This window comes from Canis aureus, chromosome 5 (genome assembly GCF_053574225.1).
Source record: "Canis aureus isolate CA01 chromosome 5, VMU_Caureus_v.1.0, whole genome shotgun sequence".
In the NCBI taxonomy this organism is placed as follows: domain Eukaryota; kingdom Metazoa; phylum Chordata; class Mammalia; order Carnivora; family Canidae; genus Canis; species Canis aureus.
Genome location: NC_135615.1, coordinates 1,478,548 through 1,501,996, shown reverse-complemented (window position 1 = coordinate 1,501,996; position 23,449 = coordinate 1,478,548). Strand labels below are relative to the sequence as shown.

Genomic DNA, 23,449 nt, shown 5'->3' with positions numbered 1-23,449 from the left:
GACTCGAAAAAGAAAAGAAAAGAAAAAAAAAAAAAAAACAAGAAGAAGGAGAAAGACTCAGAGTTTACAGGCTATGCATAACATGCCAAAACATTTGATGAAAACTGGAAAAACTCAGACATCTGGATAATTCCAAATATCTGGGCATATAAACAAAACAGCAGGCCTTTACAAATTTTGAGCACAGTGAACTTAATTAAGATTACATTGTTAATGAATCATAGAAGCCACAATTCTTTGCTTTACTACAAATAAGTAGATGTTTCTGACTCTAAAAGTAGTTGAAATGCCTCAACAGAATAAATGAAATTTTGAGACTTTGCATAGCATTACAGAGTTTATGGTTTCTATTGGCCGAGTATATATGGATGCAAGTTGATGTTGAAAACCAATTCGTATTCCCTGGTTCTTGATGTATAATTATAAATAGCATCACTAATGGCAATGTAATAGCACAGTAATTAGTCTTAAGCTCCATTTGCTACACTTCAACTTTTGCTATATATCATATAATACGATGTTAATTATCACAAAATGGAATAAGCCTATTGGACAAATTTAAGAAAAAGGAGATCTGTTGGCTATAATGGGTTTTTGGTCATTTCACTAATTTACAAAGCTTTTATTATACAATATATTGAATATATGTAATCCTAAAGTGGCAATAATTTGATATGATCTATTAAAGAAATTGGGGGAAAGAGCAGTGAATCTGCTTCTTCGTACTGTGTAAGGAAACTTATTTAATGCCATGCTACTTAGCAGATCTTTGCAGGAAACAATAACACTTAATTTGTCAGTTGTGATTACTCTACAAATTGCCCACATCCAAGCCTACACTGTTGTTAACGTATGTATTTCATGTAGTTACACGGTACATGTAATACTGTCGCTTTCTATTACAAGATGAAAATGAAGTGTTTGGAATGTGAGAGCAAACCCCATAAACTAAAACAAAGGAATAAAGTTTAATTCCACTCACCAAGTTTTAACTGCACTGCGCACTGTATGCAAAGCAACATCCAAGTGCTCCAGTGAAGATACAGGGGGACAGGGCAATTCTATGAGCCTTTTCCTTTCATGGGACTGGTCCACATGGCTGTAGTTGCTGCTGGGCATTGTACTCAGCAAGTCACAACTAAAGCACCATCAAAATACTCTATGTTGCAGTCCCAGTCAAAAGATGCCTAAGATAACTCTGTATTTACTCATCAAATATGTATTCTTATATATTTAGCCACGGATGCTATGAGACCATCAACCATTTATCAGTTATCAGTTGCACATTTATGCAACAAATATTCATGGAGGCAACTTCTCTGTTCTGGACACTGGTATAAATGTTGGGAATATAGCAGTGAATAAAGTACTCGAAACTCTCTGCCCTCTACTCAAAACCACATGGGCTGCTGGGATTCCGCTTCTTCCAGAGATTTTATTTATTTGATTTTATTATTATAGTTATTATTTCATTATTGTTATCTTGAGGGGGAGGGTAAGACATAGAACACAGTCTCTTGCCTTAAAGAGCTTGTAAATACTATTTGGGAAAACAAACTAACCTTCTCCCAATTTAAGAAGAAGTTATCTACAAAAGCACAGGATGGTAGCCATGCACTCAACCCCACTACTGTTTCCTGTTTCCATCAGCTTTCCCCCATACTCCAGATGCCAGAACTATTTCATTCCACTCTTCTCCTAAAACCACACATTCTGCTAACAGCAGTGTTTGCTGGATTTTGATGTGACACCAATTTCACAGTCTGGACACCATCTCCCCGTTTTTCTGCAGTTATGTGGTGGGGTTGGATTGTGTTAAAAAACTCCCAAGAAAATCCAGCAGAACCAATAGTGCGAGTGTGTGAATGTGTGTGTACGTGTGCGAGTGTGTCAGGGTTTATGTAGTTTGTGTGTATTGGATTTTGTTGGCAGTTCAAATATCTCTTTCAATTTTGTTTGACTTGTCAGAACCATCAGACCTGGATAAAAGGAACCCAGAAAATAAAATTGATGAAACAGGTAGGTTTACCTTGTTGACCAATTTTTTAAAAAATTACTATGGCTTTCAGGATATTTATTAAACAACTTTCTGGAACTCTAGTGCACTGGTAGATGAAAGCAGTTCAAACAGAATAAACATCTCTGCCCTCGGTGCTGTGCATTGGGCCATTGTCACAGAGATCCCTCTTCTAAGTTGCCAGAAGGTCTAGGGGAACACCATGGCAGGTCCCGCTTGTGTGAGCAGCTGAGCCCTGGGGAGTTACACTGGCCCTGGCCCTGCCCTGTCTGTGCTGGAGGAGGACCTGGAGGGCAATCAGGTGAAACACTCTCACTGTACTACTATGGAAATAGGGAACCAGTGAAGACCAGAGCTTACCCAAAGACCGACCCTGATTTTCATACAGTAATTTGAAACCCACCTAAATTCTTGTCTGGTTGCCATCCCAATATGATCTTTGAGGACGGAAGCCCAATTTTTATGGTAGGCTGTTGTGTTTGACCCATCTGTTCCCCTCCTCCTCTACATGGGAACTCTGACTTTATGATAATGAAGGCAGTGATGAGGATGATGATGGTAAGGTTTCATGGAGAAGCTAGTATGTTCCAGGCACTGTAATATGTTATGTTGTCTGCTCTCTGAGGCATATTGAGCCCCATTTAGCTGGTAAGGAGGAGGCTCCAAGCAGTGACTTGCCTTAAGTAGCACAGTTATTTGGGTGATAGCCTCAGACTTTACACCAGTTAATCTGAAAATGTGTATTTTCCTCGACGAATTTGTGGTCAGATACAGGACATTTGATCAGAGTTGGGCCTCGCCTGACATTATTTTATTTCTAGAAGCTTCCACACCTCCCAGCCAGCAGTTATGGAGTTGGACATTTGCCCCAACATCACTCATAGCTGCCACCAGCAGTTCTGTGTCCTGCCCATGAGCATGAGCACCTGTAAAAAAAGCAGGTAGTAGTGAGTCCAATGTAGTGAGTCCTGGACTTGATAGAGACAGATAAATGTGGCATTACACTAGGCTGATAATAACATTAGCACGGGCTCACTTAGCTTAGTTACACAGCCCACACCAAGATGTAAACTTTACTGGAGGTTGTTTCAAAACAATGTTTAAAGGGAGAGAATATTAATATGCCCCCAGGCTTGTTTTCCCCTGTTTAGGGACTTGCATCTCATATTTTTAGTTTTCCTTGATTGGAATCTTTGTTGATCTGAACACCATTAAGTAAACACTATGCATGTTGTGCATTAACATTTTAGTCTCATTTCTAGTACCACGTAATTAGACTCAAAGCTCCCATGTTAATAATTTCTCATGTTCCACTGTAAAGAAAACATTTCCCCAGTGACTGAACTGCAGAGCAGCGTGACTGTCTCCAGTGAAACCACCGAGGCTGCAAAGATGCTGATTATTAAATGTGTTCTATTCAGCACAACACAGACACAGTCTCTAGCTTTGAGCCGTAACCCATTTTAAATGTCAGCAGCAAGCATCTGCTTTGTTCTGAAAGATCTGTCCTTCTTGAGTGAAACCACAGTGGGCTTCGGGGGGAAATCTGTTTGATTTGAAGATTTTGCCTGTGGGGGAGCAAACACCTGCGTGAACCGCGCCCAGGCACACCGGAGGCAGCGCCACATGAAGGGCAGCTTGGAGCCTTTCCTTGTGCCTGGTTTTGGGATCAGGCAAATGCACAGGGCATGGTTAAATCCCACCTCCCCATCCCACTGGATGAACGTGTGACTAAGCATTTTGCAAAGCTTAGTGACCTGGCCAGGGACTATAAGCACAGATTGCAATCTAGCGCAGCCAGCCGGCTGCATGAAATCTGAATTAGATTAGAACCCAGGCCTCACTGTTGGCCCAGAATCCATTGCTTCCGCGTGCTAAGCTATGTCCCAGAATCGCAGCCTCAACTCCCCACGACTCTCCCCTCCCACGTCTCAATTCATAATGAGCCAAAAACATCAATCTTGGTGTCTCCTGGTGACGGGGAGCCAAACCTCTCTTCAGAAATCCCCCGCAGGCTCGAGAGGGAGGACAGGCAAAACTGGAACGTGTGATTTGCCTTTTCTCTCCTCTTTCTCTAATCTTCCATCTGCTTTCACCTGGTATGTTGGCAGTGCTCACGGGGCCAATTTTGTTCTTCCCCTAGGGAGCACCCCCGGCTATGAAGGCACGGGAGAAGGTGATGAGAACATCTCCAGGAAGCCGGGCAATGTGTTGAAGACCTTGGATCCCATCCTTATTACCATCATAGCCATGAGCGCCCTGGGTGTCCTCCTGGGTGCCGTGTGCGGGGTCGTGCTCTACTGTGCCTGTTGGCACAACGGGATGTCAGAAAGAAACCTGTCTGCCCTGGAGAACTATAACTTTGAACTCGTGGATGGCGTCAAGTTGAAAAAAGACAAACTGAACACACAGAGTACTTACTCGGAGGCCTGAGGGCGGACAGGTGCAACGACGAGTGGAGGACGGAAGCGGAAGGACATGACTTGAGCGTGCTGGGGAGCTGTTGGTCTCTCTCACTGTACAGGCTGGGAAGTGCGTTGATGACGCTGAGCCAGGCTTTTCTCAGGAGCTTCGATGAGTACGGCCGACAGATATGAACGAGTGAGCTGTGTTAACGATCAGAATCATGTACAGTCAGCTTTTTTTCTGTTGGTTTAATTTGAATAATCAAATGCTGGTGTTGAGACCAAGTATGAATGACTTACTGATTCGTTTCGACTGTCCCTCCCCTTCTCTCTCCTCTTCCCCTTATGGATTCTTTTCTTCGGAAACTGTGTGAAATCCAAGATGCTGGCGCCAAGTGTGTTCAGTGGGGCCCTTTTGACGGACGTGCTATCTGTAGCCCAGTGCCCAGAAAATATTAGAATAACTGCACTTCAGTGGACTCCTGAAGCTGCACCTGTTGTATAATTGCCCACGTCGTGCATAGGCAGAGAAGGATTAGGATGTTTTATGTTAAAGTACCGTAGACCCTCAGTACTGGTATAGTGTGTCAGCGCTGTTTACAAAGCAATACCGTCAGATTCTCTCGATGTTCTCCAGTGTTGTACTAAACCTCGTGCTTGTGAACTCCATACAGGAAACTGTGCCCTCACCAAACACTGCTGGCAACCGGGTGTGCTGCCGACAACCGCAACGAAAACTCCTTGGCACTGGCTAGTCTATGTCCTCTCAAGTGCCTTTTTGTTTGTACTGGTTCTCATCGTGTTACATTAACAACCCGCTCTGTTTCCCACTGGTGAAAGCCCTACTCTTTAGTCAAACCCTGGTGGCCCACTGACTAAGAAGAAAGTATATTTTAGTGTGAGATGTCAGCCCCCGGGAAGGCAAGGGCTCCGAAGATTTGGCAATGTGCTTAATTGCTCTGCTTTTTCTGTAGTTCAATTTCATGTCTCTTGACCCTTTTGTATAAAGCTGCAATATTCTCTCTTATTGGTCTTTCATATGGAATGTATTTTCAAATGTAAACTCTTTCTCTCCTCTCTCTCTCTCTCTCTCTCTCTCTGTCTTTTCTCTCTCTTAGAACTTAAGCATTTGCCATTGTCCAGAAAAGAAACTTGCAGCTTTAACCTGCTGGCAGTGGCAAACAATTTTGCTAGACTTTATGTTTAAAAGTAAATAAATAAGGGAAATTCCTAACTTTGCCCTCCAAAGTCTAACTTTGGTTTTCTTGTTAACTGGTTAAAGTGACAGTATCTTTTTTCCTTAAGCCACTTGTCTGCTCCAATCAAAATGATCTGTGACAGAATGTGTGCATTTAATAGAAAGAGTGATAAGCTGAGGGAAGAGGTAATACTAATTGGCTTTCAAGTGACACCCCAAGGAAGGACTGAGTACAGTTCTCCAAATATCCAAAACTATGTGATTTTTACACCCAGATATACAAAAATGACCCCTGAGAACCTTCTTGTTTTGCTATTGAATCAGACAAGGGAAGTGGAAGAAAGAACAGTTAATTTAAGAAAGTGACTATAAATCCTGGTGCCTGGGGTGAAGTATTCTAAGATAAGACAGGGAAAGAAAACGAGTAGAGTCAAAACAAATCTTTAAAAGCATCCATTTAGGAGCAACCCTGAATGAATAGAGACTTGACTGAATGCATCTAGAACCTTGCAATGGCTCACAAAGGAAAAGCCTGCTGTTGGCCTAAGATGGAAGCCTCGGACAACAGCACAGAGCCATAAATGTCTTATCAGGCAGCGTGTGAATTAATCCAAAGAAGCTGTGGTTGTTTTCAGTATGTTCATATCAGACCATGGTGGACAGAAGAACTTTTAGAGTTTCCTCCCTTCCTACATTGCTATGGGTCCCGTTCAGATACATTCTTGAGAGTCACATTTGCATCATGGGTGGGTCAGTCCATTCATCTTGGTTTAATTGGATTATAGGATGCCCTTTGTTTCCAGGAAAGTATGGATCACTATGAAAAAAGAATAGATTTTTATCCCCAGAGACATTCATTTAGTTGTTAGAATCGTACCAGGATGAAAGCACTAAGTAAGACCTGATTTTTTTCTTTAAGGCAACACACTTAGAGTTGTCCTTAGCCAAGGAAAAATGATACTGCAACTTTAAATTTTAAAGTATCTTGCACTGATAAATATATTTAAAAATTATATGTTTATAAAGTTATTAATTTGTAAAGGCAGTGTTACAAAATGTTCAGTTTATATAGTTTTAGATTGTTTCGTAATTTTTAAAGGTGTAAAATAACATATTTTTTCTTTATTGAAATCTATAAGACTTTCTGTAGTAAAATGTTTTCATTTTACTGGTATATGATTGCTTCATGTTTTGTACCATCATAAAATTTTGTGCAAATTTTTTTTACAGAAATTTTTATTTTCTATGACAATATGACACTTGTAAATTGTTGTTTCAAAATGAACAGCGAAGCCTTAACTTTAAATGACATTTGTATTCTCAGACACTGAGTAGCATAAAAATCACATAGAACTGAACTGTAACTTCAATCCCAAACTATGACTACTACATTCCAAAGAGACAGTTGAATTAAACATTTTCATAAAATACCCACACCTGATGGCTTTTATTCTATTAGCTTTGTTATTGTTAAAGAAATTGGTATTATAGCATCGGATAACTTTCAAGATTTTTTTTAAGTTCTTTTTGAAAAAGTATATCATAATAAGGAGAGAAGATTAAGAAGACATATCCTGAAAGTAGACTATCAACGCAAATCAGACACTGTCAGTATGAAATAAGTAATAAACTGACAGCGTTTATGTGGTGCCTGAGCTAAATGTAGGTGTAGGGCAAAGATGAGCATGGCAATTGCAACTGGCTGTTTGGTAATTCTTGGGACAATTTCTATTCCATCTGGGACAAAAATAATAGTAACAGTAATAATAATAATAACAGCAACAACAAAGAAACAGAAGTGTTAAGCCAACGCACGGTGAGTAGGGCCCTTTTTAAAACTTGCTCCAACAAAATTGGCCTACACTAAGCCCCACTCTCCACAGACCAATAATTCTTTCTTTACTGTCCTCTGATTGCAAAGAAATGTAAAAGCACAGGACTTGTTGGAAAGTGAGCTGCTCTGCACAGCTCTGTAGTGAATCAATATTACTGCTTCTCTCTGCATGTTTTTGCCTTATGCATCTCCCCAGATTTATCCAAGAATGGGATATTTTCCCTATTGAGGGGATTTTTAGGACTCTCTGCTTAGGCAGAAGAGTCAGAAGGAGACAGAGCTGGGTAATCACTGAAGTTAAATTCTACCTATCTTCAAGGATGTTTCCAGAAAACATGGATTTTCTTATCCATTAATTCTGATTAATATAGAGATTAATTAATCTAGAGATGCTTTCTGAAAAATTCGAAGGGCCTTCCAGTAATATGATCTCCATTTCATTGTTTGAGAAGGCCTTAAGCCTATGTGCGTTTCACCCCTCTGCCACCCCTGGTTAGCTGCTAGGCTCCGTTCTTCTTACTGGATTAAATGAGCTACATCACTGTACAATAATACTTCCCAAAGTCAGGAATCAAATGTGTCATGAGGGTTGAAACATTTAACTTAAAGCATGAAAATTATTTATTGTTCTATCTCCTGTCTTCCCTAATAACTCGTTAATAGCCACTCAGGCTGAATTGCACTAGGTCTTTTTGCAAATCAAATGAATTTTGTAACATTCCATAATGTTTCTGCTTCCCCAATGGTAATTATAGCTGTTGTGTGGCATTAAAAAGCAGTTCTGCTAAGATTTAGCTCCATTTCCCTAAATTGTATCCACTAAGGGATCTTTACCAGATTTTCGACTTGGGGGTTGAGAAAGGGAGTGAAAGGAGCCTACAAGTAAGTAGAACCAAGCACCAAAAGCAGGGAAGACCAGACTAATAACCTTTAAAAAACAAAACAAAAAAAAAAAACTGTCCCAAAGAAACATTGCAAGATGATACAAATAAGAACATCTGATTATCACATGCATGTAACATGTTAGCACTAAAGGTCCAGTGAAATGATCTTAACATCTTAGGAGGAAAGGTGTAAACTCCACTTCACGAGAATCTTCTATGTTGATGTCATGGCACGTCTTTTTACTGAGAGCATTGGCTATTCTCACAGCAGCTCTGTGAGGAATCCAAAGTTCAGGGCGGTTGAGTGCTGAGTTCAGTATGTATCTGATCTCATTTCCCCTTCCATTGCTTCTACCACCTCACAGCCCTGCATGTCTTGCAAGGTGCTCACGTAGGACCTTGCTCCTCAAAGTAGAGCCCAAGGATCTGCCTACAATAGCCGCATCATCTGGACACCTGTCAGAAATACAGAAGCTCAGGCCCTACCCCAGACACACTGAGACATTTTAACAGTAACCCCAGATGACCTGCATTCCCATCCATTCAGGTTTGAGAAGTGCCAACATAGTCAGTACTTACCATGAGCCAGGTGTGTGAGAGCATGCTTTACTTCCAATGATGATTTTGAACCCCTCAAAGATGGGGAAAACATCCTTGCAAGTTTCATGAAGCACCTTCCAGAAGAGCCTGGGCATGATGCAGCCTGGAAAACAGAAAGTAAAATTAGCAAATGGGAAGTCCAACTCAGAAGCACTTTGTGGCCATGTGCCTGAATCCTTGGGAGGGATCTACACATGGGCTTTCCTGAGGGTGAAGAAATAGTGCTGATCAAGTGTTTTGCTGGGCAAAAATTTTAAAGAACTACAGAGCACAGCGCATGCTCTGTTTTTCATCAGAGTGTGGTCAGGGAGAAAAAGAAGGACCGGTTTGTGAAAAGCCAAGTCCTCCCATCCAAAAGAAATTGCCTTATTTATCCAACACACACAGTTTACTAGTTTAGAAAGATGTTGAAATCCTGGATGGTAAAACTCGACTGAATCCTATTGAATCTTTCTTTGATGATTTCTCATCTTGTTCTGTAAGCTCTTTGTTACAGGTAATAGAGACTTGTTGTCAAACGGTGACTCCTGGGGAGGGTCATAGAAAAATTGTCTCTCATCTGTACAGCTAAATGGAATGGTACTATTACGATATAGGAGTTCAAGAAATGTGTGACATGGAGAGCTGATACATTCTTGTCGCTGCCCTGTTAATGGAGTTGGAAAGTCGCTTCCTCCGGCAAAGTGTTGCATTGGGAAGGAACCTGCTGTCCTGTGAAGAATACTGAGTCTCACCCTTGTGCTGCATGAATGAGACGACTTGCCCAGATGGAAAGCAGGCCCTGGTTCCCTGTGATGCTCCTCTCAGTGATTTGGACATGTCCCCACCCTGTCATTAAGATCTTGTTTTTGGAGTCAAGTGTAATTCTTATGGATCAACTTGTAATCCTCTATGTATTTAAGTCACCTAAATTGCTATTAGTTGTAAGAAGAAATACTCTTTCTGGTATCCAAATAACAAATCAGCCCTTTGATATAGTTTCACTTATTTATTAAGAAGTTTGGGTGGGTGGAGAGGTCCAGGAAGTGGCACCAGTTGTCTTTTCTCTGTTCCCTAAGAGTACACAGCTATGACATCAGATACGTTTGCTTCGACTAATGAGCGAGCATATGGCTGCATCTCCTTTGCATACATTTCCCAACTCCTTATCATCATAACCACTACAGTTTCCTGAATGTTTACTGTGTATCTAACTTTACTAGATGCCTCAATTCATCCTTAAAACGACATTATTTTAATTTAAGTCTCCAAAACTGCAGTCTACAGATATTGAGAAATATAATTAATGTTACACAACTAGTTAGTAAGTGACATTTCCAAGACCCGTCCAACATTCTAAATGAGACTCTAAAAGGCCTCCTCAGTTAAAGGAAAAGTCTTCTTGTTACCATGGTCAAAAGTTATAGGAATGCTCTGGAACGTATAGAACTGTGGTCTTATTTTACCGTTGGGCCAGGTGTTAGCTTAGGCAAGGCTATGCAGTGGTAAGAAATCAATTCCCAAATATTACTGGCTCAACACATAAAGTTATGTATTTTATTCATGCAAAGGCTACTCTGAATCAGGTAGCTCTGCGGGACTCTTCTGTTTCAAGCAGTGACTCAGAGATCAGGGCTGTTAGCCTCTTCCTGCAACACCAAACAGAACATGTGGCTTCTAGTCTCCGCGCAAAAGAGGACTAGGAATTTGTTTACTGTCTCTTACATGCTACAGCCTGAAATTGACACGCGGCCCTAATTTTAAAGGCTCTGACAAAAATGGGGGTGCGATGTATACTTAAGCAGGAAGTGTGTCTGTCACAACTTGCAAGGGCAAAGCCACCCTCCTACTGTAGAAGGCAGCTAAGGCTATTCACTACACTTGCCTCCTGAGGAAGTGAGGTCTCTTGGACCAGAAACCTTGGGGAGAGAAATAATCAAGGGTGAGCAGTCGCATGAGATAAGATGCCTTATATCGAAGATGAGACTCCTGAATGTTGGATTAGGAGGGGGCATCCTCTGTGTGGAGGCAGGTGAGGAGACAGGAATAAGGAGACTGGGCGAAGGGTCTATGGGATTGTTTTGAACTATTGGGTCCAGAGAATAAGGACAATATGGCAATATGTGTAAGGTCTCTGCGAGTTTAGGGAGCCAACTTTTATATTTTTCATGTGTTCTGTGTATTTCTATTTGATTTTCCTGTAATATTTAGTCATTTAGTCATTTTAGTACTATTTAGTAATTTTTAAAGTCCCTATACATCTCAACTATCCAAATAGGAAACAGGGAAAGGTTTTTGTCCATATGCAGCCAAAGCATAAGAAAAGAAAGCAAACAATACCCATAGCTCTACCTAGCCTTCTCCACTGCAGTTCCCATCTCCATTCCCTATTATATTTCTTTCCGTAGAATTTTTCACCTTAGAATATACTTTATGTATGTTATTATCCATCCACACTAGGAATCCAAATTCCATGAGGGCAGTGATCAATATTTGTTGAATAAAGAAGCCACGGTGAGCAGCATAGATAAGAGAATTTTGCTAGAAATGAGACATGAAGCCACAAAGTTAGGGACAGGCTTAGCCTACCATGAGATTCTTCTGGAGCAAGAACTTGGAGGGTTGATGTACCACAATCTTTTTCTTAAAAGAAATTTTTTTCACCCCCTGCTTGTTATGGAACTCCTCCAATATTTATCTCTTGCATAGAGACAAGCAATCCTCATGCCTAAATTTCTCTGTTTCTTAATTTCTATCCAATGGCTACATCATCGTCACATAAGATTTATCAAGTAAGAAATTGCCCACAGTCTCATAGCCGCCCATCTCCTAACAACCATGGGAAGAGGGGTTTCCTTGAAATCCTGTTGAAGATGGCATAGCAGTTTAGCTCTGTGGGATGGCAATACTAGAGTTGAATTTGGGGAACACAACCGGGCCACCTGCTGGATCAGTTAGGGAAGCAAACATCCTCCTGAGTGATATTGCCTAAGGGATTCCTGAAAGATCTGTGAAAACCTAGCTTTGTGCCTGCTTCCCGTTCCCAAAAAGAGAGATGAAGCATAAGCTAGTATTTTTCTCCTCTCTCAAAATAGTAAAACTGTGGTACAGCTAGGAAAAACAGTATACTTGCAGAATGGAAAAGTTGAGGAAATCCAAAAAGATGGAAAATAAGCCAGATAGACTCTGGACCTTCTGAGTTAAAATAGCAAATAGTTTTAACAGCCTCACATAATGAATATGTGATATCTTTAAAGCAGATCCAACCATTATCATCAGACCTTTTTTGTAAATCTTCTCCTGTGATTCAAGCCCTCCATCTAGAAGGATCTTATTTTTGGAGTCAAGCATAATTTTTGTTAGATCAATTTGTAATCCTCTATGGACTAAGTCACCTAAATTGCTATTAGCTGTAAGAAATATTCTTTCTGGTATCCAAATAACAAATAAGCTCTTTGATATAGTTTCACCTATTGATTAGGAAGTTTGGGTGGGAGAGGAGAACATAAAGCAAAAAGGAGGAGGGTCCCCTAGATGGCTCAGTTCATTAAGAGTCTGATTCTTGTTTTTGGCTCAGGTCATGATCTTGCGATTTGTGAGATCAAGCCCCACATCGGTGCTGTGCTGCTCAGCGGGAGTCTGCTTGAATATTCTCTCTCCCTCCTCCCCTTGCCCTGCTCTCTCTAAAATAAATAAATAAATCTTAAAAAAAAAAAAAGGTGGGAGGGAGAGAGAGAACACAAGGAGGGGAATTTAATAGTAAAAGACAAAATAGAGAAAAACTGTAATTAAAAAACTGTATCACAAACTTTCCCTCTCTTGATCACTATGAAAATAAGATTAAAAATAGTCAAAATCAGCAAAAATAATCATGAAAAGCAACTAAAAAATGATAATGACTTAAACCTACTTCAGTAAAATTCAAAACCTGGAACCAAATGAATAGAAAACTCTACAGCAGCCAGGAGCAGCAGGAGGATGCAACACAGCCGGCTCCTCACCTGATTCTCCCCACAGAGGAACACATTCAGGTGAGTGGAAGACATAACCAAGATCCTCACTGACAATGCCAAATACGGAGTTTGCCAAACAAAGTAAACCAATGTGCTCCTCTTTATCTTTTTTCAACTGAGAAGTGGAAATGACTTTGGAATCTATTTCCCAAAAGAAAGGGAAAACTGGTGGGCTGGGGAGGGTTGGGTACCCTGAAGCTCACTGAATGGGGGAACTCATCTGAAGCCCAAGAATATAAGGATCTATACTCCACTGTTAGGTGAAGGGAAACTTGGTGAGGCCGAGCCTGCTGCTTCTCCAATTTCTTCTTTTTATAATAGAACTCCCAAATTTCACTGGCACCCACTACTGCCCAGAAGAAAGGGCACATTTCCCAGCCCCCCTTACGACTAAAGTGAGGCCATGTGACTATCTTCTAGCCAATCATACAGAAGAAAAGATGCTTGAAACCTCAGGTTAATGGTGTTAGAAAAGAGAGAAGTCCTGCCCTTTCCTTCTGCTTTTTCCCTTGCACTGGTTGAATGCGAGTGTCCTGTAAGAGCTGAGCGCCACTGTATGCACAGAAAGCTTGACAGACAACGAGATACAAAACTTCAGAATCCCTGACACTACAGAGCCGCTGCCACCTCCGCACCACCAACCGGGACTGTTCACACTCAAGTAGGTAAGTAAGAGAAATACAAATTTCTATGTTCTTTAAATCACTGCTGCTATGGCCCTTGTAGCTCTATCAGTATCACATTTAACACCTGATTAGATATGTAATTTAGAACTTTAAACAAACTCTTAGAAGACAGTACTGAGCCTAGGTATTGACAAACAGTGCACACCAACCAAGGTGACCTTGCTTCCTTTCTCACTTCATTTTCTTTCTTAAGATTTTATTTATTTATTTATTTATTTATTTATTTATTTATTTATTTATTTAAAAGAGAGAGAGAAAAAGCATGAGCAGGGGGAGGGGCAGAGGGAAAGGAAGAGGGAGAAGCAGGCTCCCCACAGAGTGTGGAGCTAGGTGCAAATGTGGGGCTTGATTCCAGAACCCAGAGATCGTGACCTGAGCTGAAGTCAGACACTTAACTGACTGAGCCACCCAGGGACCCCTCCTTTCTCATTTCTTCACACTATAAGTTAGATATAGTGGGAAGAGAGCCAACAATTACCCAGTCTATATCACAGGAAAAGAAAGGTCCAGGCCAAGTGGCCCGGGCATAAATAAGATACAAAGAAGCCCACTGGCATCAGGAAAACAAATAGCAGAAAAAAGGAAAACATCATGAAATAAACAAGTAACATAATCTAGAAGAAGACAGAAATTAAGAGCCAAAAGAGATCTACTCACAATTACTTGGGCTCATGTAGAGAACATGAACATAATAAACATAAATGTAAAATGACAGAAATGGGACTTTCAAACTTAAGACAAATTAAGGAGCAAAATAGTGGTATTTCAGGTTTAATAAATAACTTAAGAAACATCAAAATACTATTGAAAATAGAATTGCTGACATAGAAAGGCAAAGTTTGAGACAATTATGATAACTACAGATGAAAAAGAAAAATGTATTAAAGCAATTTAATCAACACTACTTTAAATGGAAAATAAAAGGCAATCCAGCACAAAGATAATCCAGTTTATCTCTCTCAAAAATAAAAAATAAAAAAACAAGTAGTATACTTACAAAAAAAATTCATACAAGTCAGAGATGAATTGAAAATAAGAAAGCCCAAAAGAGAGAAAACAGTAAAGGGTAAAAGCTACTTGGAAATTAAAGTCAAAATTAAAGAATGTAAATGTTGTATATTTAAATAATGAAGAACTAATGATATGGCTAGAATACATATATCAGCATGTAGGGAGTGCAAGGAGAGAGAGAGAGAGACAGAGAGAGACAGAGAGAGATTGCTGATGCCCTCTCCATTCAGAGCTAGGATTCAGAACACGTCGCTTAGATTATAACACCTGTTCATTCTTTCTCACAACTCTGACTCTTTAAACATTCCCCCAAACTTCTTTGTTGAACATAAAATGACCTTTAGTCACTAACATTGCTGGTCATAAAGAATTATTTATTGAAGTTCCACATTTCCTTTGTTTTCCTTTATTTTTTTCCCTTTGAGTAAAGCTAAAATGTAATTTTCATTAAAATTGCACCTACAGTATAATCATACTTATATCAAGGAATTCTATCAATCCATTGATCTATCTGTATTATATCTTTACTGTTCTAAAAGTATGAATATTAATGAGTGTTATTATTAAACTGTATTTTTCTGTACTTAAAAAAGAAATTTACAGGGTTGGGCATCTGGGTGGCTCCATTGGTTAAGGCTCCATCAGCCTCTGGCTGCTCGGGTTATGATCTCAGGGTCCTGGGATAAAGCCTCATGTCAGGCTCCCTGCTTGTGGGGTGGTGGGGTATTGGCTTCTGCTTCTCCCTGTCCCTCTGCCCCTTCCCTTCCATCCCCTACTCATGCTCCCTCCCTTCCTCCCTTCCTCTCTCTCTCTCTCTCTCTCTCTCCCTCTCTCTCTCTCTCCCTCTGTCTCAAATAAATAAATAAGTCTTTTTAAAAAATTACAGAGCTCAGTATATTTACAGTGGCTCAGTCAGTCAATCAGCTGACTCTTGATCTCAGCTCAGGTCTTGATCTTAGGATCCTGAGTTGAAGCCTCACGTTGGGTTCCATGCTGGACATTGAGCCTACTAAAGAAGAAAACAAACAGATAAATAAATATTTATAATAATAAAATAAATAGACTGGTATCTGACTGATGAACACACCCCATGTGTCATGGCAATTTATCAAATCATATTATGTGCCTGTTTTACTATTTTTCCTTTTCCCCTTATTTTAAGCCGGCAGCTGTGTAATTCCTCACCTCCAGCATTTTTGCTAGATGGACAAGCAGCTGATGTCAACTTTGCAAAAACATGAATCCAATAAAAATTAACATTAAGTATCTTACAGTGAGAGAGAAGAGGGAAAATATTTGGGGGGCAAGGAATGATACTGAGGTTCGCTCAGAATGGAAATGGAAGAAAAGTCTCTGAGTTCTATATACCTCACAACACAATGGCATCTAATAAGGGAGGGGAGATCCTACTGGCCTACAATTTCTCACAGCAATGAAAAAATTTTAAGGCAAAATTGAAACTAATATTTATTACCTTGTAAATAAGGTAAATATAATAAAGTGTATTATAAAAGTAACTAAAAGCATCATCACTGTGAGTTTAAAGCCCCAATGTCAGCTCTTTTCTTAAGGCATTTGCACTGCTAAGAAGATAACATATTAGCTGGTGGGAACCTTGCTAGGAATTGGTTTAGCTCATGATGCTAGTTTTACCCACTATCACTGAAGGAAACTATGGCTTTGAGACAAACATCAAGTCAAAAGACCTTCTGGAGAGGAAGAAAACCAGCAGCACTAGTGGAGGAAACATGGAGGAGGGGAGGGGGGAATCAAGGAGGGAAAGAAGATTCCGCAAAGGGGAAGGAAGCTTAAAAATCAAAACCAAATTGCCTATATCCTCATTTCTCAATGAGGTCCCAGTAGGGGGGACCCAGTAGGTCCCAGTAGGGGGGAGTTGTTTGTTTTTCCAAACCATTGGAGGTAATCCATCCACACTGAGATCACATAGCAAGCCAAAGTATTGGAACTGGCCTGGCACAAAGCAGGAGCTCAGTGAGTTAAGAAATAAATGAGAAATCTTATAAATAAGTTGATAAGAATCAGATAGTAAGAGGCTAAAAAATATGTTTAGTTGCATGAACAAAAGACAGAAACAGCAGAGCACATGATGATTGGAAACATTGCCTCAAAATGAAGTGGTCCTTAAGATCCTTTGTTCTCGTCGAGCAGATAAAAGGCCAAAAAACCTAAGAGAATTATCGATGAGGATGCACAGATGTTTAGCAATTTTAGGCGAAAACTTACAGAATATACCACTCGTTTCTATTCTCTTCTTTCAACAGACTGTTTATGCTAATGAGCCTGGCATTGTGGCTCATCATCTCCTTACTTAATCACCCCTGACTGCCTCTGTTGTGCGTTCCTAGCCCCAGATTCAACAATGCAGACAAGCCTTCCCTCCTCCCTGACGGTGACGATGTCTCCTAATTGAGCCATTTCTGCCTCTCTGGTCACCCTCACATGCTCCCGAGCGCATCCTCTGTACATTAATCTGCTAGTTAAATATTGATAGCAAGCGGCTCCCTTAATATTTACTTTGTTGCTCCATTATTGCCACATACAGAGTGATTGTTTCTGTCTTCTCAGCCTGTTTAATCAGCACTGAGTCAACTTTCCTATGTTTAACCTCCTTGTCCAATCCGAGTCGGAGAGCATTTGGAGTGAGTTCTGCACCAGCTCTCTTGGGTTGGTGCACCTGCCGTTATGGCCAGCAGGGGGCAGGAGGGCATTCCTCTCCGAGGTCCCGTGGATGGCAGTGACAAAGGGCAACCCTGAGGCATGGTATGGAGAGGAACATCTCCCACTGAGCATTGTGTCCTAAACGTAGCCTAAAGGAGAAGCATAGCCATCCAGGCAGCCTTGGGTTTTTATGGAATGCTGGGCCTGGGGCTCCTACAGTGGGTAAAGTGGGAACGCAGAGGGCCACCCCAACAAGGACTAGGGAATGGTGGGGAAGGCTCCCTACCGAAAATAAAGAGACCTGGAGGCAACCCCTGGTCTTGACACAAGTCTATTGGAGGCAAGTAGCTGAACTGTCTCCACTTGCCTCGCAGCCTCACGTGGGAGCCTCAAGTGCAAAGCGAACAGGAAGCATATTTGGAAGCATCCCATTCTTTGCTGCTAAAGGCAAGAAATGCAAACATCCTCCTCGAAGGCAAGCAACCAAATACTTCTGCTTTAATAAGAATGATGCGGAGACATCTGGGGGCTCAGTTGGTTATGCAGCAGACTCCTTGTTTCAGCTCAGGTCATGGGATCCAGCCCCATGTCTGACTCTGTTCTCAGCAGAAAATCTGCTTGAGATTCTCCCACTCCCTCTGCCCCACCCCTACTCTCTCTCTCTCTCTCTCTCTCTCTCTCTCTCTTTCTCTCAAATAATAAATAAATAAATCCTAAAAAAATGATATGGGCAGTAGGCTTCAAATCTTAATTCTCTAACTGGAAGCTTCGACACCTGCCACCAGCAGAAAGACCACTGCTGCCTTCAGTAGGTGTGTATTTGGGGGAGGGCTGATGATTAAATTTGAGACACATTGGTCTTACCATTGAAAGAAAAAGATTAAACAGATAATGCTCTGGGTCATTTCTAAGGCCTGGGTCTGCTTCATTTGTCAGTGACTTTAAAATGTCTCTCTGCTTCTCCAGCCCACAGCAGAACCAAGGCCAGCAAGAAATGACTCCTCTAGAAAACTCCTATCTGATTTTCAACGAGAGTGCCTTGCGGCATGGAGATTCTAAGTAACACAGGACTCATATGCAAGTGCAGGGGTTGCTGAAACAGCAAATAGTCCTTTGTGCTGATAGTGAATGGAAGGACACAGCGCTCACTCTTCCACAAGGTTCCTCCCGTCCTCTGAGCCCTAGGAAACTTAAGGCTTCTGTGGCAGTAGTGACTTCTGCAGTCATAGAAACTAGAATCTAAAGAGCTATCCTCTGAATAGTCTTCATTTTGTGCCTGACCCATTCTTCAATGGGTTTTCATTATTTGACGTCCCTCTAAACCCCATACTCTGTCACACTGCCATACTTGTTTTTGCAAATGACTGGACTCTCTCCCCTCTCCTGCTTCCTCTTCCTCAGTTGATTGTCTTGGAACTTCCTACTCATTCTTGGAGCTGTAATTCAAATTTTCCATTTGGTATAAGCCTTCCTAGTCCCCATAAGTGAGAGCGAGTCACCATCTAGGTCTCCACAGAACCTTGCACAGACTCTGTTTATGGCAGCATCACACTAACCTTATAACTTTGCTTACTACCTGTGCTGGTCAGCCTACAGACAATAAAATAAACCTCACTCCAGGAGCTCAATAGGAGGAATTCGACGCAATAAACTAGTTACAGAGGTGCTGAAAGCATTGAAAAGCCACGGAGGGAAGAATGAGACAATGCAGATTTTAGTGACTAGAAAGTGCCAGTGAGCTGCCAGGGCTGGATTAACAGGTAAAAGGAGTTGTTGTCAGAGCCCAGAAGCCAGGACCAGACCTGGTCCCTGACAGCTGGGCCCACTGGGACACCACCCAAAGCAGAGAGAGATGGGACAAACATGCTGGCATCTCCCTAACGCCCATCCTCTAGTCTCCCACCACTGCTCCCACTGCCTTAACTGGTCCAGAGCCAGTTGCTAAGAGGGCCTGGAAAAAGCCACTTTCAGGAGGTTTGGGATGGGATCTGAGAGGAAAGAAGCAAGGGCCTGGCTTGGCTCTAACAGTTTCTCCCTCCGGAGACTGTGAGCTTCCTTTCGGTATCCCCAGCACAAGAAAGACACTCGGCCAATCTGTGGAGTGAAGTACTGAAAAAGTGAGATCTGTTTTCTTTGTGTTCTTGTCAAAGCGGCTTACACCTTTTCAGAAAAATAATATCAACTTTCTCAGCCTGCCTTAAACCACTTCCTTTTTTCTTCATCAAATTGAAAAGCACTCTCTTCTTTTTTCTCTTTAATGATGGTATTTCCATCTTCGTCTGTTGGCTTTTCTCAGTTCCCGCATTCCCAGAGTTCCAAGAGGATGAAAAGAAGCCGTTGGTAATCTTGTTTGAAATTTGCAGTGAGTTTAGTCATCCGTTCCCTGGGGCCCTGCTCTATCAGGGTCAGGCTAAGAAAGAAGCTGCTTTGCTATCAGACTCTTTTGACGTCTTTTCATTACCAACTCACCAGCACGGCACGTAATGAGCTCCCGCAGCAGCAGATAGGGAGTTCGTTTCTCAGCCAAGTAGCCGGACTTGTAGCTGCCACGTCGTGGACCATTATCTATAATTGCTTCATGGGCACTCCACAAAGATAATTTCCTTTGTAGGATTAAAAAGAGAAAAAGGCAGGTCTTGAGGAAGATTTTGTAGAAGAAGCCCAGGGCAAAGCAAGATGAGCTGGCGTTGGTATCTAAGTGGAGGTGCTTCTTTTTTCTGGGACAAAACCATTTGGCTTCTGGCTTCTCCACGAAGCCACCATCAGTGAAGCGACTGATAGTGACCGACAACTGGCTGGATGCATGATCACGAGGCCCCAAGCCCAGGGCCCCTTACTCTTTGCCGACGTTTCTATGCAAGTTCTCTATCCACGAGCTTCTATTTCGGTCCTAACATCCCTCAGAACTTGCGTGTAAATCAGCGAGGTGCCAGACGCCTCACACAAATTCCGGGGAAAGAAAAGAACATAGGCTCCCCCACGGAGGAGGAAAACTCAGTGAAGCCCAAAGAAAGTTCTCGCTTGAGGAAGGTAGGTGAGGAGGTGGCCGTGGTGAGCCTGCACCCACGTCCACGGAATTCCCAAAAGCAGACCGGGGGTGGCTCTGCCTGTTCACTGAAGTTCCACAGTCAGCGACATCGTGGCGATGGCTTGAAATGGATCGGGTGGGGCCACTGACACCGCACACCTCGGCAAGCACTACAGATCAGGGCTTTCTCCTTTTCTGATCTTTTCAGGGGGCTCGTTTTGAGACATTTGCCAGCGCAGCACCACGAGGTGAACAATCCCATTTTTGCCAACATCTGCCTTCTGACGAAGCCCACCAGAAACACACCTGCAGGCAAGGAAATTCAGGATTATTGACTCTCTGCACCAGAGGTGATGGGACAGCATGGGGACCGTGGAGCATCTCCTCGTGGGTAACTCGGCGTCAGAGAAATACAAATCAAAACCACAGTGAGGTATCCCCTCACAGCAGGTAGAACGGTTAAAATTAACAAGTCAGGAAACAATAGGTGTTGGTGAGGATGCAGAGAAGGGTGTACCCTTGTTCACTGTTGGGAAGGCAAACTGGTGCAGCTACTCTGGAACACTGTGTGGAGGTTCCTCACGAAGTTAAAAATAGAGCTACTACTAGGGATTTATCACAAACATGGTGATTAGAAGGAGCATCTGCACCCCAATGTTCACAGCAGCAATGTCCACAATAGCCAAACTGTGGGAGGAGCCCAGATGTCCATCAACGGATGAATGGATAAAGATGTAGTATATAAATATACAATGGAATATTACTCAGCCATCAAAAAGAATGAAATCTTACCATCTGTAATGACATGGATGGTATTGCAATGACTAGATGGTATTATGCTAAGGGAAATAAGTCAGTCAGAGAAAGACGAATACTATATGATTTCATTCCTATGTGGAATTTAAGAAACAAAACACATGAACATAGGAGGAGAGAAGGAAAAATAAAATAAGACAAGAGAGGGGGGCAAACCATAAGAGACTCTTAACTTCAAGAAACAAACTGAGGGTTGCTGGAGGGGAGGTGGTTAGGGAGATGTGGTAAGGGGGTGATGGGCTTTAAGGAGGGCACTTGATGTGATGAGCTCTGGGTGTTAAATGCAACTGATGAATCACTGAAATCTACCTCTGAAATTAATAATGTACTATATGTTAATTAAATTGCATTTAAATAAAATTTTTAAGCGGGGGGAGTTGGAAGGGGCTCACTGTGGGCTTTGGGCTTGTGTTGAATGATTTTCAGAGGAACTGGGGAAGGGGGAACCTGGGATGCTGCCGTGAAGCAGAGGCAGGTTAGGAACTGGGTGTGTGGCAGTCATCCCGTTGTTCAGAAGGCAAGAGAATGAAGTGGTGCTGAGGAAGCCATGGGGAGACAAGCTGCCAAGACAAGGTAAGAAAGCGGGGACCATTTGAAAGGAGAGAGGTCCCCTCATCATTCTGCAGCTGTGGTATTGCCTTGGAGACCCTGGATATGCAGCCTCGATCATGCCCTATCAGAAGCTGCTGCTGCTGCTTCTTCTTCTTCTTCTTCTTCTTCTTCTTCTTCTTCTTCTTCTTCTTTTTCTTCTTCTTCTTCTTTTTAGGTTTTATTAGGAACATCACAGTCTGTTAAGAAGCCACTACTTTCAACGAACAAAAGCAGCGTTCCCAGGTTCACACCTGCCACCTTCCTCCTGTTCACCATCACCAGCCTCAGACTCACTGGTCTGGCCACTGGATTCACAGGGAATGTGACTCTGTTTTTACCCAAAGGAAGTATAGACACAGCCAAAGTGTTTAAGAACTCCATGTCTTAAGCACCTTCAGTGTCCAGTGCCTGGCACAAAGTCAATGCCTAATAAATGCAGGTGGAATGAAGTGCTCCAGCCTGGGGGTCTAGGAACAGAAATGGAACTCTGGGCACATCTCAGACCACACCGTGTGGATACTTGTACACTCTGTACATGTAGAGTTTGTTTGTTACCATCCCTGCCAAGTTCCCTTTTTCTGCAGACCGGGCCACTCCAAGACCACGCGGATAGGAAGGAAAGTGTGGTATTTGCAGCTGTGCCCTCTAGGTGTGGCCCTTGCTGCAAGTAAACACACGGCCTGATTGTTTCTTATGCTTCACGTCCATAAGGCCTCAGATATCACAACCTTTAAGCAGGGTGTCTCAAAATGTGCTCCCCCACCACCGGCCCCCGGAGCACCCACGATGCCTGCTTACAAAGTGCAGATTCCGCCTCCACCCACATGGACAGGATTGGATCCTCCAGCCCTGGAAACCAGGCTCTGTGGTTTCCACAAATTCCCCTGCGTGTTGTCTTTGCACACCAGCTCTAGAGAATAGCTCTACCAGACGGCGTGATTTTTTTTTTCTTTTTCTGTAAGCTCTGTTCATCTAATAAAGCAACGGGAATCTATTGATTCACTTGTCCATTCAACCAACATCCACCAAGTGCCAGGTACAGAGGTAACTACCGTGAAAAAGACACTCGGTGCTTACAGTCTTCCAGGAAGCTCATCTCTCAAGACTACTTGCCATGATGTGAAATTTTGTTTTCCTTTCTTAGACCAAAAAGGGGGGGGGAAATGGTGTCATGCTTCCTGACCAGTGATCAGAACTACTAATGTTTACAAGCTGAGCTGTTTGCAGTGGCTACTCCTCAGAGAACGGGAGTAGGAAGAGAAATGAACTGCTTGGCAGTAGGAAGAAAAATGAACCCCATTGTACCCCCATGTTTTCCTGGCATCCTCCATGCCCGACCACTCTGCACATCCTGACTCCGCCGACAGCTTGGCACAGAGCCTGGCACTCTGGCCACTGGCTTGTCCTCCCGCTGCCAGCTGCCTCGGTCTCCCCCAGGCTCTGGAGCACTGGCCAGGGCGTTGCCAGGTGAGAACCGGAGCACCCACGCCTTCGCCCCACCTGCTCAGACTCCCTGGAAAGTCTGCTTCTGCCATCACCTCCAGGCTCTGAGGAGGCTCCCTAGAATGCGTGGGACCTCACCTGCCCAAAGGCTGGGAAGGGGCAGGTGGTGTCCCACAGAGAGCAAACTTTGCCTAACAAGGGACGAGAGAACCAAGAGCCATCAGACAAATATCTTGCCATCCCACCTCCAACACACACACCCATG

General features: G+C 42.4%; 1 protein-coding gene and 1 long non-coding RNA gene across 5 annotated transcripts in view; one reads left to right on the top strand and one right to left on the bottom strand.

Annotated features, from left to right (window-relative positions):
- NRP1 (neuropilin 1) overlaps window positions 1-7,050 on the top strand; it is a 137,397-nt gene extending 130,347 nt beyond the window's left edge. For all 4 annotated transcript variants that reach the window (XM_077896551.1, XM_077896552.1, XM_077896549.1 and 1 more), the window contains exons 16-17: window positions 1,969-2,019; window positions 4,161-7,050. In XM_077896551.1, coding sequence (XP_077752677.1) covers window positions 1,969-2,019; window positions 4,161-4,450 — 341 coding nt within the window. In that variant the 3' untranslated portion in view covers window positions 4,451-7,050. The remainder of the gene's footprint in view (window positions 1-1,968; window positions 2,020-4,160) is intronic.
- LOC144313602 (uncharacterized) overlaps window positions 6,495-23,449 on the bottom strand; it is a 118,069-nt gene continuing 101,114 nt past the window's right edge. Inside the window, exons 4-5 of the long non-coding RNA XR_013379195.1 lie at window positions 8,918-9,041; window positions 6,495-8,794 (exon numbers count right to left, since the gene is read on the bottom strand). This is a non-coding gene — a long non-coding RNA (uncharacterized LOC144313602). The remainder of the gene's footprint in view (window positions 8,795-8,917; window positions 9,042-23,449) is intronic.